This window comes from Corylus avellana, chromosome 2, assembly GCF_965113065.1.
Source record: "Corylus avellana chromosome 2, dhCorAvel1.hap1.2, whole genome shotgun sequence".
Taxonomy (NCBI): Eukaryota; Viridiplantae; Streptophyta; class Magnoliopsida; order Fagales; family Betulaceae; genus Corylus; species Corylus avellana.
The window spans coordinates 11,144,260-11,160,269 of NC_142491.1; the positions used below are offsets into that span (position 1 = coordinate 11,144,260).

The 16,010-nt window shown below is 35.9% G+C and overlaps 1 protein-coding gene across 1 annotated transcript; it reads right to left on the reverse strand.

Moving 5' to 3' along the window:
* Positions 1 to 1,982: 1,982 nt before the first annotated feature.
* On the reverse strand, positions 1,983 to 13,661 carry LOC132167435 (protein DETOXIFICATION 24-like). The gene is made up of 9 exons (XM_059578405.2): positions 13,586 to 13,661; positions 8,381 to 8,624; positions 6,704 to 7,245; positions 4,439 to 4,525; positions 4,303 to 4,359; positions 3,948 to 4,186; positions 3,496 to 3,614; positions 2,416 to 2,502; positions 1,983 to 2,239 (listed from the first exon to the last, which is right to left on the reverse strand). Exons 2-9 carry the CDS (start codon positions 8,612 to 8,614, stop codon positions 2,141 to 2,143), a joined length of 1,464 nt encoding a protein of 487 aa, XP_059434388.2. The 5' UTR covers positions 8,615 to 8,624; positions 13,586 to 13,661; the 3' UTR covers positions 1,983 to 2,140.
* Between the last annotated feature and the right edge of the window lie 2,349 nt (positions 13,662 to 16,010).

A 16,010-nucleotide genomic window follows, 5' to 3' on the forward strand; every position in this document is an offset into this window, starting at 1 on the left:
CTTCACAATATTTTCTCTTTATCATTCTCTATATCATTAAAATATTATTTTCATTTTTACTTTTTTCTTTTCGTCATGTATTTTCTCTTCTTTGTCTCCCACAATAATTTCCCTTTATCATTCCTAGCATTCCAAGTGATGTGTTACCATTTAATGAGATAATAACACATTTTCCAAAATAAATATAATATTATTAAAAAGATAATATTAAATCATTCATTTTAGAACTTTCTTTTATGTCGTCTCCAAAATAATAAATCTTATGGATGAGAGAAATATTAGGGTTCTCAAACTTTTTTTTAAAAATTTGGTCTCCAAATGATGTGTCACCAATCACCATTCTATCTCTTTATGCTTTTATTTACCCAAACTAGATATTACATAGGATGGTAACAGATCACTTGAAAGCCAAATTTTGAAAAACAAATTTGGGAGACCTAAAATTTCTCTATCCATAATAGCAAATTATTTGATAATCAACTTTTGAAGAAAATCTTTAGTAAATATAGCACTTCTCTTGTACAAATAGTGCATGATTATGGATTGCTAGATTGTGTAGCGTAATGTTTACCATATCAAATTGTTGGGCGGCTGAAATCTTCATTTATTGCTATAGTATTGACTACTATGAGGCAGCCGAGGCTTCCCAATTTTCATACAAGATGAAATTAATATGCTAAAGAAATTATTGGATACCTCTTATTCAATAAACCTTAGGTTTGGGGAGAACTTTTGCTCCCCCCCCTTTCTTTTTGCTTATTTTTCTTTTGTTACAGGCTCAAGCCCCACCGCGCCGAGTGTGTCATCCACCATTTTTGCCGTGTCTTTTTCTAAGGTTGATGGGGTTCTTGGATCAGACTGTTCAAAGCTCGATCTATGTCCTTCCGTTAGACCCACCTCGACACGTGTCACTCCACCACGCGCACCAGCCCCGCCCACTTCTAACGGCACTTGTCGCTTCTGATTCCGGCAACCCCGCGACGGATTGTGACTTGCATGTGCCTTCTTGTGGTTTTTTCGCTTTCTGGCTAGAATCATCCGGCAGCCTTCCTCTAGTGGTGTTTTGTAGGCTTTTGTGCTTTTATTTTTATTTTTTCCTGTCTTTCCGTTTTCCCTGAGTTTTTCCTATATTTGTGGTCCTGGCCAGTTGGGTTGAGGATGTGAATAATTTCGTGACTTGCGAGTCGAGGAAGATGAGTTTCGGCATGAGGATGTTGCTACCTATGTATCGAATTGAGTATGTCTCGAGCAGACTTGTTGTTACAACTGAAGATTAGTTATGGATTAACGGATTTTGATGTCATAGATAGGTCTTGAATGTCGAATTGTTATGTATGTATATATGACTTTTAACCTTATAGCTTTGGCTATGATTTTCTTAGAGCTTTTGCTCTGTGATGTAAGAGCTTTATGTTTGTGATCCTTCATCAATAAATGAGACTAAAATGATTGTCCCTTCAAAAAAATAAAATAAATAAACCTTAGGTTTTATAGAAAACACGTGCAAGCTGGTAAAGGTAATCAAGAAAAATATACCTCATTTTCTCCTAAGAAATTATGTTATTTGAAGGAAAATATACTCTTTAATTTTCTTATAAGAGATTGCATTATTTGAAAGAAAGACACTTACTGATTTTGTTTTAAGAGATCACATTATTTGAAAGGAAAGATTACTAAATTTTTTATTCTTGCCACCTGAGCCGGTTGAGAGCAAAGTACTGTTGTTGAGTTTGTCAACTGGAGTAATGCTAAATGTAATTCCCATGTCCTTCTTGTATCTCTCAAAAACTAACGTAGCCTTAAAATCATTGTTGAATTTGTGATAAATTACTATTGAATTTTAATTTAACATTGATTTTAAAAGTCGCATTAATTTTAAAGGTGACTTGTAGAATGACTCTGTTAGAGGGCTCGGGCTCCATAAACATTCATTAACTTCCTAATGCAGTTATAACAAGTTGTTCACAGCATGGATATATAGCTGGGATGAAAACATCAAGATTTTATCAAATCCTTAGCTCTTGCGACCGAACAAAAATGACCTTAATGGGTTCAATTATTCAATATCTACCCTGCACCTAAGAATCATCCCTTTAGGTCGTAGGTTGCCTCAAACACAAAATTGAGAGAAGGAAAAACACTAATGTTCATCCATAAGTCTTTCCTCAGCAGAGTTTCCATTAGATTCATTGGAAGGATGCAAGAGCCACTTATTCAGGCGATCAGATGCTATCTTCACCTATATAAAAAGATCAATAAAAACCGTCGTTTAATTTATTATCATCCTAAATAACATTTCTATCATATAAAATTTTTGAAAGTACGGTTTAATGTATTATCATCCTAACTGACATTTATATATATATATATATATATATATATATATATATGCAAATTGCAATCATTGAGATTTACCTGTTCATTCCAATCAGTCTTAAAGGTAACATAGCCGAGCACGAGTGATTGCATCATGACACCAATGATCATTCCAATCCATAGACCCTGAAAAGTTTTATTAAGAAAAAAAATTAAGAACTAAATTGTGACTGACAATAATTAAATCACTATTTTTCTTAAAACTGTAAACTAATAGAAAAAAATACATTTAATTAATAGGAAATAATATAAAAAAAGTCCTCCAAACTAACGATCATTACAAAAAGAGCCCCATAATGTTTAAAAAGTACTAAAATAACCTATCAAACTACTAAAGTGTGTCAAAAAGGACAATTTTTTTTTTGTATTCCTATAATACCCCTAATCTTTTAAAAACTAAAAAAAATTAATAAAATAAAAATAAACTAAAATATTTTTTAAACAAAAAATAAATAAAGATAAAAGAAAAAAAACAAGGGGCGAATAAATACAATTTTTTTTTTTTTTTGGAATGAATAAAAAATTGGTCACTATTGTTGGCTTAAATTACAAATAGCTCGTGCGGTATAAAAATATGGATAAATGCAAAATCAAACCTTGTGGTTGGGTCAATTGGCAGCCACCCCTTTCCTTTTTTAAAATTTTTATTTTTATTTTGACAAATTAATTTTTTAGTTATTTATTTTATTAATTATATATTATAGTTTTTCAAAGAATAAAGGTATTACAGGAATATAAAAAAAGATGGTTTTTTGACAAACTTTAGTAGTTTGATAGGCTACTTTAGCACCTTTTGAACATTGTGAGACTCTTTAAAAAATAACTGTTAGTTTGTGAGACTTTTTTATATTTTTTTCCAATTAATATTCTAACAGATCCCATGTCCAAGTGCACATCTATTTTCTCATGGACACCAGTTTTGATCTCATATATAGTAAAGAAGTAGTAGGCCAAGAATTACTTAGTGATATTTAAATTAGCATTGATAAAATCCCATCTTATGAAACTATCTTATTTTTCATAAAGTGGAAGACTCTGATGGGAATTGTTGGTTAATTACTCAACGGGTTTAATATCTATATTTTTTTTTTCTAAGAAAAAAAAAAAAAACCTTCTTACCGTAATTCCTAGATCGGCCACGTATCCAAGAAGACATCCCACCGGCACCCCAATCAGAAAATAGCAACCTATGTTGATATATGCAACCACGCTTTGGCGACCAGCACCTACAGCCACGCCTGCAAAACACAAGTTATAGAATAAGAAAAATAGAAATAAAAAACAAAAGAAGCTTCTATTTTTTTTTAATAAGTGCTCTATCCAGGCTTTCGCCCAAACTAGATCTCTAAGACACCGTGAAAAGCTTCCACACCGACCGGATAAAGTTCAAGCTTTCACCCAAGCATGGTCATAACAAATTGTTTGCGCTCAACCCGTCAAGCCTTAAACTTAATATTTCATGAGTCACCAGAATCAACTGGCTTACGATTACAACCATGGTTATACTTGTAAAGAGCTTGGGAGGATGTTTCTTTCACTATCATCATGATATAATGAAATCAAATACATGCCTGAGAGTACTGGCTGGACACTGTTGAGTAAGACAGACAAGCTAAGCAGGAGATAGAGGTCTGAAACAGCTTCGATAACTTCCTCGTCACTTGTGAACAAGTAACCGATTTTATGACCAAAAACAAGGCACAGAATCCAGAAGACTACTCCAAGACATACAGAAATACTGGAGATGACTTTAACGGCGAACTTTGCAGCTTCGGCATCTCCTTTCCCTAATTCATTCGAAACCCGGACGCTAGGCAAAGTGAATGATATAATGCATTAGTTTATGCAAATTTAACAAATAAACCAGGAAAATGGATAATTAATAAGGGATATTTATTATATATATATATATATATATATATATACCTGGCACCAGTTAAGAAGCCAATGAAAATCATAAGATCCCAAGCTATGACATTGAGGCTGCAAGGTCGATCAATTCAATATAGGAGATTTGCGGTGGATTCAAATCCAAACCATAAAAATGATCATGTGCCCTTACCAGATGGAAAAGGCAGATATTTCAACGGTGGCGTTTTTCAGGTATCCCGCTAGTAAGACTAAAACGGCATTGTACCACACCTCTAAGCTGGAATGTAAGGGGTTAATTATAGCAGTGTGATAAAATAATAGGATAGGGTGAATCTTAAAATACTGAAGAATTTTAAAATGTGTTCACTAACAAAAAAAAAAAAAAAAGGGGGTTAAATACTATTTCAGTAACTGTGGTTTGCACTAAAATTAAATAGCCATCTCGGTTTTTAAAAAATCACAAATGGTACTTGTGGTAAGCCAATATACTTACTTGGTATCTCCGTCAAGATTCCGTTAGGTTTTTTAACGGAACACCACATCACCCTTACACATGGGTGTGGTACCTGGATTTTGTCATTCAAAAAAAAAAGAAAAAAAAAGTGACACTGGGGTGGCCGAACCACCCACAGGGGGTGGCTGGCCAACCCGTTTGGTGTGGGGGTTGTTCGGCCACCCCCAGGCCGGCCCTAGGGGTGGTTCGGCCACCCCCAGATGGCCGGCATGGGTGTGGCCGAACCCCCCCCCCCCCCCCCCTCATGGCCTAAGGAGGTAGTTCGGCCACCCCCTAGGGCCAAACCCTCAAATTTTTTTGAGGATTTGACCCAAGGAGGTGGCTGAACCACCCCCATGCGCCATGAGGGTGGTTCGGCCACCCCTTAGGGGAAAACCCTCAAATTTGTTTTTGAGGGTTTGGCCAAAGGGGGTGGCCGAATGGTTCAGCGTGACTTAATGGGTTACAGCGAAGAACATCAATAAAGAACGAGATAAATAATTTTAGATCTTAAGTCTATCAAAAATCTAAGAATTCATCTCAAAACTATCGAGTCTCTCTATAGTTTGAAGGAAAATATGAAGAAAGCTAAACTCTGAGGCTTCTTATTCATCAAAACTGATTCATAAACAATAACTGCGTTTCTGGAGGCCATAAACATGTCTTATAGGCCCCCAAACCCTAACCCTAATTAAAATATGAAATAAACTCAAAATTGAACTTCTACGGATCTCGTCCGGACGAGACTTATGTCCGTCCGGACGGCCACGTACATAATACGTGAAAACCCTAACAAAGCAATGGTGCCCATTCGGACAGGACATTTCCCCATCCGAACGGCCACAGACAGTAATTATAAAAATACGAAAATAACATAAGGCATCAGGACTTGCGGTAGACGAACCCCAGACGAGGACTCTTGGGTTGATGACCGTCCGGATGGCCTAAGGGGGTGGTTCACCCAACCCTAGACGGCCAGCCTGGGGGTGACCGAACCACCCCAGGCCAAACAGAGTGGCCAGCCACCCGGCGTCCTTTCTTCTTCTTTTTCTTTTTTTGTTTTTTGTTTTTTTTTTTTTGGGATTTAAAATATATATATATATATAATGTGGCACCCAAAAATCCAGATACCACGCCACGTGGTACCCACGTGTAAGGGTGATGTGGCATTCCGTTAAAAAACCTAACGGAATCTTGATGGATGTACCAAGTGGGTTTATTGGCTACCACATGTACCATTTGTGATATTTTTGAAAATCCAAGTGGCTATTTGATTTTGATGCAAACTACAGGTACTGAAATAATATTTAACCAAAAAAGATAAAAAAGGGAAACGGACGGTTTTTCAGGGACGCATAAACAAAACCATAGACAATGTTCGTCATATTCAACAATTATCGGCCTAAAACAAAACCATCGACAAGTATTCTTTAAAGAAAACTAATAACATTGAAAAAGTGGTCGACCAAGCCGGCCCGTGATTAAATAGAAGTTAGGAATTCAACCGTAAAAGTGATATTGCAAAATTAGCCTTTATTAAAAATTAATGCATGTCGTTGGTGTTGTTTGAGATTCTATTCTACAATTAGTCTCATTGTCTCCATCTTTTCCAGCACTTTATTCTATTCCTCAATGAGAAGTGGTTCGGCCAAATCATCAATATATATATATCCTTTGTCCACTTTAGTAGAAATATAGGGGGTTAAGCAACCAACTTGGTCTCTTGTGTTAGGGAGACTGATAAAATCAAACTAGAGTTTTAGGCTAAGTTAATGAGCATGGATCCAGTTAGATATATTAACTATTCAATGCAATACACAACACTAACAAGTGTGAAATCAAACCAAACATGTCTAATCAAAACATATACTAATTGTAGAAAGGAAGTTAAACAAGAGTACATTAATATACATATTTGAACATCACAAACTCGAAGTAATTGGGTGAAGAAGAATGACTTACCAAAGCATGACACCCGAGGATAATGAGAGCTTCAATACTGGTAATAAATCACTAAAAGCAGCTATTGAGAAACCGCACCATGTGTTGGGGCACCAACCTCCAAAGACATACCAGAACATTCCAATTAACGCTAACCAATATGATATGATCATCGCACCCATTGCACCAGGAATCCCCAAGCTCAGTTTGCTCACAAAAATCCATGACAAGAGAACATGAAGCACAAAAGAGAAAGCAGAGAGCCATCCGACAATAGGGTTTTTGAGCTGCGTCTGTAGGTACTTTTGGATGCTGAAGGCAAAGGGAAAAAAGTAGAGAACTGGAATGAACCAGAGAGAGATATATCCAGCTATTTCTGCAACGTCATCTTCCTCGCCGAGTAGCTTGAAGATAGGTGCTGCGAAGATGAAGACGGGGAGCAAGATTGTTGCAACAACAATGTTGATGATCCATGAGCGTTGCAAGTAGATTCCCATCATGTGGTATTGCTTTGCTCCAAATGCTTGCCCACACAGAGTCTCAGTGGCACTTGACATGCCCAGCTAGAACATCAAAATTATATGGAAAAGAAGAAGAAGAAGTGTTACCCATTGATAGAACTACACACACATAACTCATCCCTTTGCTGCATGAGTTCTTATCATTGCTTAGAAATATTATTACAAAAAAGAAAAGAAAGATTGATTTCCATAAATGCATATATTCAATATGGGTGTTAAATTGTTACTTATCTTAGAAGTTTAAGGTGATAGAAACAGATGAATTTAATCATTTAAATTATATTTTAAAACTCTCCCTCATATGTGGGCTTAAAACTGTCCATCAACAAGAAGTGAAGCCCATGTGGAATATTTAATGAAAATACTGGAAGGAGAATAATGGTGACTAAGATTCGAACTAAAAACTTTTGGCTATTATATATACTGTAGAGAATAAGATTGTATATTGAATTATATATACTATACAAGAAGAGCCTAGATATAGAAGCCAATAATACATATTCAGGCCAATAACCAATATATAACAATGTATAAAATATATACAATATAACCTTACATGTCTTATTTTGTCTATATGTATGTGATCAAGAATTAATGAAGGATCCTTCTATTCTTCTTCCCTTTTTGTTTTTAACTACATATTGTAGACTTTGAAAGCAATGCATATATATATACAAAAGAAATAAGCCACAAGCAAGATGATGCTCGTCCAATTTTTGTGTCTTCTCTATTTCTTTCCTTCTTATGATTTTAGAAAATGCAAATTTTTGCATTATTGATCTGAAGATGGTAGGAGTTGGAAATGGACATATACATGCTCTAGCCTCTAAACGACTAAACATGTACATATGTGCCTTTTATATATATAAAAGGAAAAATGTTATTTACCTGCAGTTCTTTAACAACTCTTTTACAATTAGTAGACAAGTGTTAGCATGTGATTATAAGTCTTAATTTTTTTAGTGACCAATCTAACTCCAATCATATTTTGACATGTATCAAGAAATTATATAAATAAATAAAAGTTATAGGTATAATATTTCTCTTTTAGAGCATAGAGGACCATAAAGATTAAGCTTTCCAAACGAAAAAAGTAATTTATTACAAGTATAACTTTTCCCAATTATGTCATGCATCCAAAAAAAATAATAATAATTAGGAAGATAAAAAATCTTACCACTATCCCGTTCACAAACCGGACAGTAATGATTTGTATGAGTGCATAAGCTGCAAGATCCAGTTCTCCAAAACGTCCTATAAATGCCTGTGTCACCACAAACATTCCAAATTGAGTAACCCTTGCTACCATAGCAGGAAATGCAATCTTGGATATTTTTTTTGTTTCCACCCATATCCTCCTTGATAGATTGCTACTATGTTTTGGGTCTGATCCAAGTAATCTCTCGTCCATCCTACTAATCCTGCCAAAAGAAGTTTTATACAAAAATATAGTTAGATTATGCTTTTAGAGTTATTGTTGATCATTTGAATATCAAATTAAAGCAAGTAAGAGCACCATGTTGATCTAATGCAGACAAAAAGTTGATGGAAATAGATTGGGTTACATTGACCAGACCTAAATGTTAAATGATTAATGTTGACGTGGCAGTTGTTGATGAGTAAAGTCAAAGCATTTTATGCCACTTAAAATGGGACCCCGCAAGGCATATTCTAAGATCTGTCCACGTGAGCAAAGCGGCACTATTGCACCTCAATGTGAGGCTCTCACGACTTGAACCCATGATCCTGACTTTAATACCATTTTTTGGATTGGACCTTTGACCATTTCACCTAAAAACCAATTTGTGTTTAGTGGGGGAAGTAAAAGTCTTTTATGGTATTCAAAATTGCACTTTATAATGCATGTTTAGAGTCGTCCACGTGATTGCTGAACGAAACTATTGCACCTTAACAGTAGTGAAAATCTACAATTGAATTTGCATTAAAAAAATAATAAAAAAAAAATCAATGACTAATATTCACTACAATAGTATAATAATTTACTAAATCTCATTAATTATGCTAAATACTTGTGAAAACAATACATTAAGGCTCCGTTTACTTCAACGTAAAATGGTTTCCGTCGGAAAATATTTTCAAGTAAGTTGTTTTCCCTGATTCTACGGCGTTTACCTCGTGCAAGGAAAGTCAATTTTTTTTTTTTTTTTTAAGATTTTTTTTATATATATTTTTTCATTAAATCATATTAAACTCTAAATTACAAAAATATGTTGACCAATGTTAGAAAAAGGTCCCGCAAGGACCCCACTGCGACTGACCCGAGACCCGCTCGGACCCCGCTTAGACCCTATCAGGACCCTGTCAGGATCGGCCCGAGACCCTGGCAGGACCTGCCCAAGACCAGATATGGACATTTTCGTAATTTAATGTTTAATATGATTTTGCGTACACACCAAATACCGGAAAATGTTTTCTAAGAAATAATTTTCAAGGAAAATGTTTTCCGCCGAAAATATTTTTTGACAAGTCCCGGGCGGGTCCTGGGCAAGTCTTGGTCAAGTCCTGGCGGGGTCCCGAGTGGGTCCTAGGCGGGTGTCGGTTGGGTCTTGGGAGGGTCCCAGTCAAGTCCCGAAAAGGTCCTATTCAGGTCCGGTCGGGTCCGAGGCAAGTCTTGGCGGGGTCCCAAGTGGGTCTTGGGTGAGTCCTGGTCAGCGGGCCGGTCACTATCAAGTCCCGGTCAGGTCCAGGGCAGGTTTAGTCCAGTCCCGGTCAGGTCCCAGTGGGGTCCCGGTCAAGTCCCAATAAGGTCCCAGTCAAGTCCTGGGTGGGTCCCGGGCAAGTCCCGGGTGAGTGTTGGACAGGTCCTGGCGAGGTCCCGGTCGAGTCCTAGGCGGCTTCCGAGCAAGTCTGGTCGAGTCCCGGCAGGGTCGCAGGCGAGTCCTAGGCAGGTCCCATTAGGGCCCTGGGCAAGTCCCGGTCGAGTACCGACGGGGTCCAAGTCAAGTCCCAGGGGGGTCTCGAACAAGTCTCGGGTAGGTCCCCGGGCAGGTACTTGCGGGGTCTCAGGCAAGTCCCATGCGGGACTCGGGCGGTTCTCGGCCAAGTCCCAGGCGGGTCCCAAGAAGGTCCCGGTCGGGTCTCTGGCGGGTCCCGGTCAAGTTCCGAGCGGGTCCTAGGCAGGTCCGGTCTGGTCCCGAGCAGGTTCTGGTAGGGTCACAAGCGAGTTCTGGGCAAGTCCCGATCAAGTTCGGGTTGGGTCCCGGGCAAGTCTCGACAAGGTCCTGGGCGGGTTTTGGCACAGTCCGTCGATTTGAGAATGAGATGCTCAAAATAGGAAAATGGTTTACAGTTTTGAAATCCGTAAACCATTTTCTGAAAATTAAAGAAAAATTTTCAGTTAAAAAGAAAATATTTTTTGTTGACCACTATTTTATGTCGCAGTAAATATCGTAAAATGCAAAAATCATTTTTTAAAAACCATTTTACGTCGAAGTAAACGGAGCCTAAGTCTAGTAGTCTCTGTCAACATTCTTATAGGTAATGGCTACATCCTAATAAAATCCAGATAGATACCACTCATTATGCTCTATAATTAAAAGATGCTAATTACTAAACTAGCTTGTGATCATAAAACAATTTTAATTATTAAAACATTTATAAATGTCTGAGTGACCCTATTTCCAAGGGTGGAATAATATTGTCGCAAAATACTTGGTAAAATGACAAAACATTTACGAGCAAAGGGAAAACTATCGCAAATACATTATTTAGGGTTAATGAGCTCTTAATATATGAAAAGTTGTGCGAAACAAAAAGTTGTTCAGTTTTGTTAAAAAAAAAAAAAAAAAAAAAAAAAAACTGATAAAGTATATTTTTGTGTTTTTCTTTTCTAAAGAATGTCAAAACACAGTAATTCTTCCAACATGACTAGTACTCTCTTTTTTAATCCTAGACAAGTTATGGAGAGGTGGAATTTGCATTATAAAACTCCTAACCAGCTATTTGAGTGAAGCTAGCAAAGGACGAGATAGGGCAAAGCCCCTTAAAACTCAATTAAATTTTTTTAAGAAACATAGATACATTGCTCCTTCAACAAGCTGAAGTCCATCCTCCACCTTTTGTGTGCATGTTAAGATTGAGAGCACCAAAGAGTGAGATGAGAGAACGAGAGCGAGAGAGATAGAGATAGAACAATGGAGGGAGAGAGAGATTGGAGTTTCCGTCTGAAAAACGAGAACCGGTGTGAGATGGTGATCAAGCGATGATGCCTCCGCCATGGACAACTTATCCTTCGCCGTGACCATGATGGGGCCACTTGGGGCTTCTTTCAAATGGGGATTGCATGTATAGAGATGCGTGAGAGGAGAAAGAACGATTTTTTAGAAATAAAATAAAGGATTGAGTAGCTATAGTACTACCCAACCATTTAGGAAAATTATATGCATGGTATCTGCTCTATGTTATTTTTTGTGATTTTTTTTTAAAAAAAATTTTATTATTATTTTTAGGGAAAGAAAGAGACATAAGACATCGATCTGCTAGTAGTGCTCTAAATAATTAAATAAACATGCATCCGAAAGTCGGTTTTCTGGGTAAGTATATTGTTGAAGATAAGTTTCCAAACCTTATGATTCATGAAGAAGCGACTTTCAGGTCAATGTTGTCCAAAATGAACCTATTCCACGACAGAATAATATGAATATATTTTAGGGGACACTAGTTGATGGTAAGGTTTGGTAAACCATTTCGTTTTAATACTATTCATTTTACTTTTTCATCTTTTAAGTATTCTCTTACTTTTTATATCACATCAATCACTTTATACTACTATTCAAATGAAAAAACTACTACAAAATAAAAAATTTTCATTTTTTATACTAAACATTCTTACTTTTTTACCCTTTTTTTTTTTGTTAAAAAAAAAATCTTACTTTTTTTAAATCAATCAATTTTTGCTACATATCAAACTACTAAAACCCAAAAACCCTTTTACCAAACAGATTTGTAAAAGCATTAGCAGCAGCTTCCTTATAACTCATTCACTTCTCCAAGTTTAGGAAAAATTTCATAAAAACCACAAAAACATACCCACATCAATTTTCCTAAGTTTAACCAACACTATTGGGTAGTCACAGTGTTTCTCAATTCTCAATGTATTGAAAAACACTGTAGTTACCCAATGCTTTATTATATTGTAAAAATTGTTCTCTCTCTTTTCTCCTTGACATTCCATGTCTACTTTTATTTTTTTTCCATATGAAAGAGAAAAATAATAATAAAATAAGAGTAAAGAAATGATATTTAATTAATACAAAAAAATATAAGAAAATTTATTGTGATGTGTTTTTTTATATTTTATAGAGAAAAAAAAAAAGTAATTTTATTCCTAGATATAAGGAAAAATGGTTGAAAAGGTCTAAAAGACACTGGGTACAAGTCCGGAAACTTTTCTTTATTCTTGGAAAAGCACGATGCTTCTCTTCCTCGACAGCTTTTTTTTTGGTTCTTCCCGGCAGATTTCTGCCAGTTTTTTACTCAAGAGAAATCAATGACTGTCTCTCACACACGTGTGTATATATATATATAACATTTATCATGCACAGAAAAATAGTAAAATACGTCAATATCTTGTAAAACATTTATCATGCACAACAAAATAGTACAATACGTTACTATCTTATTCGTACTGCAATTAAATATTGTTTGGTTATATATATAAATAAATCTGTCATACATAGCTACTTGCAGAGAGAATTTTGATTAATAGTTAGAAAAAAAGAAAAGAAAAAAAGAACATGGTTGGCAGAGACAATCGTCAACTACTACTTCAACTTTTTCTGTTTTTATTTTTATTTTTTAGGATCAGTGGGATCCCTCATGTGATTCACCAAATCCTATTCCATATATATATATTTTGGGCAAACTTTCTAAATAATATGAACAAACACTACGCTTACTTACTTGTCCTTCCACAAGATCGACGCAACCACACTTTAATTTATTAGTTATATCTTCCATTCTTTGATAGGAATTATAGACTTGGTCAAAACCAGACTTTAAATACCCAACATTATTTATAGCAGATGAAAAAAAAAAGGTATTAATGCAAATATTAAGGAGTTTCTATAATTAATCAGGTTATATAATTATAAAATAGCTTTGGTGTACCATGATGAACCAGTAGTTTGCTTCAGATGAAAGAAAGAAAGAAAAACAAAAATTGAACACAGTATTTGTCTTGAAACAGGAAGAGAACAAAAATAATATGCAGGGATATGATATAAGAAAACACCAACAACATTACTTTTATTTCGAAATTCTAAGGCTTATGGATATTGTTCTTACTGTTCAAAGCCATGGCAGTTAAAATATCAAAGCTAAATAGTAAATTTTGACTTAAGAAATGGTAAACTTTACTTACTTGGTGTTACAGTTGCCTCAGGAGTTCTCGAGCCTTGACAATGGCTTCCAACTTCCTGGTCGAGAGAGAGAGACAGAGACAGAGACAGAGAGGGGAATCTATGTTGAAGATAGAGAGAGTCTTTGGAATGCTCTTTCCGGCTAGCTTTCCTTTCAAATGGATTTGCCTTTTTATAAAATACTTTCGCTATCATTTTTTATTATTATTATTTTAAATAATTCAGTGTCATTATTTTGGAACTCCCACAGAGATCTAGAGAGAGAGGGTTTCTCTTATTGGTAAAATAAAATAAGATAAAATAAAAATAAAAGAATGTACTGATGATTGGTGCCAAGGGGATAAATTTCAGGCCCAAATTCTCTGCCTGACCATGATAATACTAATTAGTAGCTCGTGCCTATTGTTAAGAATATTTTTAATATATATTTTTTTTTATGTTAAGCATTGATTATTATTTTTTAAGGTCTGTCATCAAATTCTTAGATGTTAAATAGTAGTGTAAAGGAGTCGAACTTGAGCGAGCTTTCTTTGTTTGGTCTTTGCTCGTTTAAATTTTACTCGAGCTCGAGCCGAGCTTAAGGATGAGCCAAAAAATCGAGCCCGAGCTCGAGCTCATTATAAGCTGAGCCAGCTCGTGTATTTAATTTATTTTTTATTATAAATTTAAACTTCAAGTACTCTTAAATGCTCAAGAAACTATCTTGCATATAAGCATTTGCTTAGTCTGGCTATCCGAGTATGAGGCCTAAGTTAAGACAGCAAGACACTTGGTTCTGAAGATAGATGATATGCATCCTTTTATAATGAAAGAATGCTTATTAGGAAAAAAAAAAATATCATCAATTTTTAATATTAAGATGAGCAACTATGTGAACAACTACCAATTCAAGCCTTATATGAGCTACTCACGAGCCTAACCGAGTCGAGCCGAGTTTGCTTCGTTTAATATTCGAACCAGTATTTGTGTTCACGAAACGCCTCATTTAATAATCGAATAGAACACGAACCGAACTTGCTCACGAACGGCTTGCTCATTTAACACCCCCTAGATGTTATAGTCTACTTCACTATCCGGAATTTTCTTATAAAAAGAGAATGTGCCAAACAATTTAATAAAATAAAATATAAAAATGTACCCATAGGGGCCCTTATTAATGGTAGATACCTTGAAGACCCAACCACCTAGAATTTGATGTGGCTCATGTATTAGCTAGTTGGCTACGCATGATAATATTAATAAGGAGTGGCTCTATGACCCACCGGACTGTGTGGTGATACTTTGCAAGTTATGCCATACCCACCGGACTGTGTGGTGGTACTTTGCAAGCAGAGTTTTCTGCTTTGCAAGTTATGCCATAAATACAATGCGATTGCTATTTCTACTGAAAAAAAAAAAAAAAAAAAAAACCCTCGAATTTTGGGTTTTTTTTTTTATTATTTTATTTTATTATTATTATTTTTACTTGTCTTATGCTTTTTTTATTTTATTATAATTTTATATAAATTCCTACATCGGATTATAGCCCCTTCTTTTTTTTTTTTGTAAGAGAGCTACAATAAATAGAGAAAAAGAGCAAAATAGAATGCTAAAAGGGAGGTGGATCTTTTTCACTACAAATAGGGAAAGAGGGAAGATGGGGTAGGTGAGTGGGAATGCATCCGGAGAAACCTCTTGCCGCGGCCCAATAAGCCACATGGTAGGCACAGAAGTCTGCACTTCTGTTAATTTTCCTTGCCTTCCAGGAAGAGGAGGAAGGAATGGAGGAAATGGAGTCCGAGATGACATTCGTAATTTTTCAATCTGAGACTATGGAAGGGTGGAGAAGAGCTGTAATAACCACCCGCGAGTCACCTTCAAGAGAGAACACTAAGAGCTTCAGAGATGTAGCCAGAGAAATTGCAAGAAAAGCTGCCAAAGCTTCTCCATACGTAGGGTCACATAAGGGGCTAATTTGAGAAATAGCCTTTATAATTCTCCCATTTGAGTCCCTGCAAATAGCACTTTGGGTAGAGAAGGACTCACGAATAGCTGTATCAAAATTTATCTTGAAAGTATTAGGCTTTGGAGGGGACCAAAGTTCAATGGGAGAACTCCTTTTTCAAGCCTCAAAATGATCCAAAGAAACTTTTTTGACAGAGCAAGAGAGGGACTTCGCATCTGGGATTACACCATTATGAACTGCCCGGTTTTTGCTGAACCACATTAGATCACAAAACACAGAAGCAAAAATTTGAAATAAATGAGCATCTTTTTTAGGGATGCCCAGACCAAAACAAGGATTGATAATATAGTTTAACCATTCAGACAAATTTAAGTTAGACCAGACCAAAGAATCAAGAGGCCAGAAAGAGTCTCTCCAAATGATCCTTGCAAAACTGCACCGAAAGAAAAGTTGTTCAAGAGAATCTATATCAATTTTGCAGA

Coding starts and splice junctions, on each gene's coding strand:
- LOC132167435 (XM_059578405.2), bottom strand. CDS start 8,614: ATGGACGAGAGATTACTTGGATCAGACCCAAAACATAGTAGCAATCTA. Junction 4,526..6,703: donor TCCTCGGGTGTCATGCTTTG/GTAAGTCATTCT, acceptor CTTACATTCCAG/CTTAGAGGTGTGGTACAATG. Junction 2,240..2,415: donor AGACTGATTGGAATGAACAG/GTAAATCTCAAT, acceptor CTTTTTATATAG/GTGAAGATAGCATCTGATCG.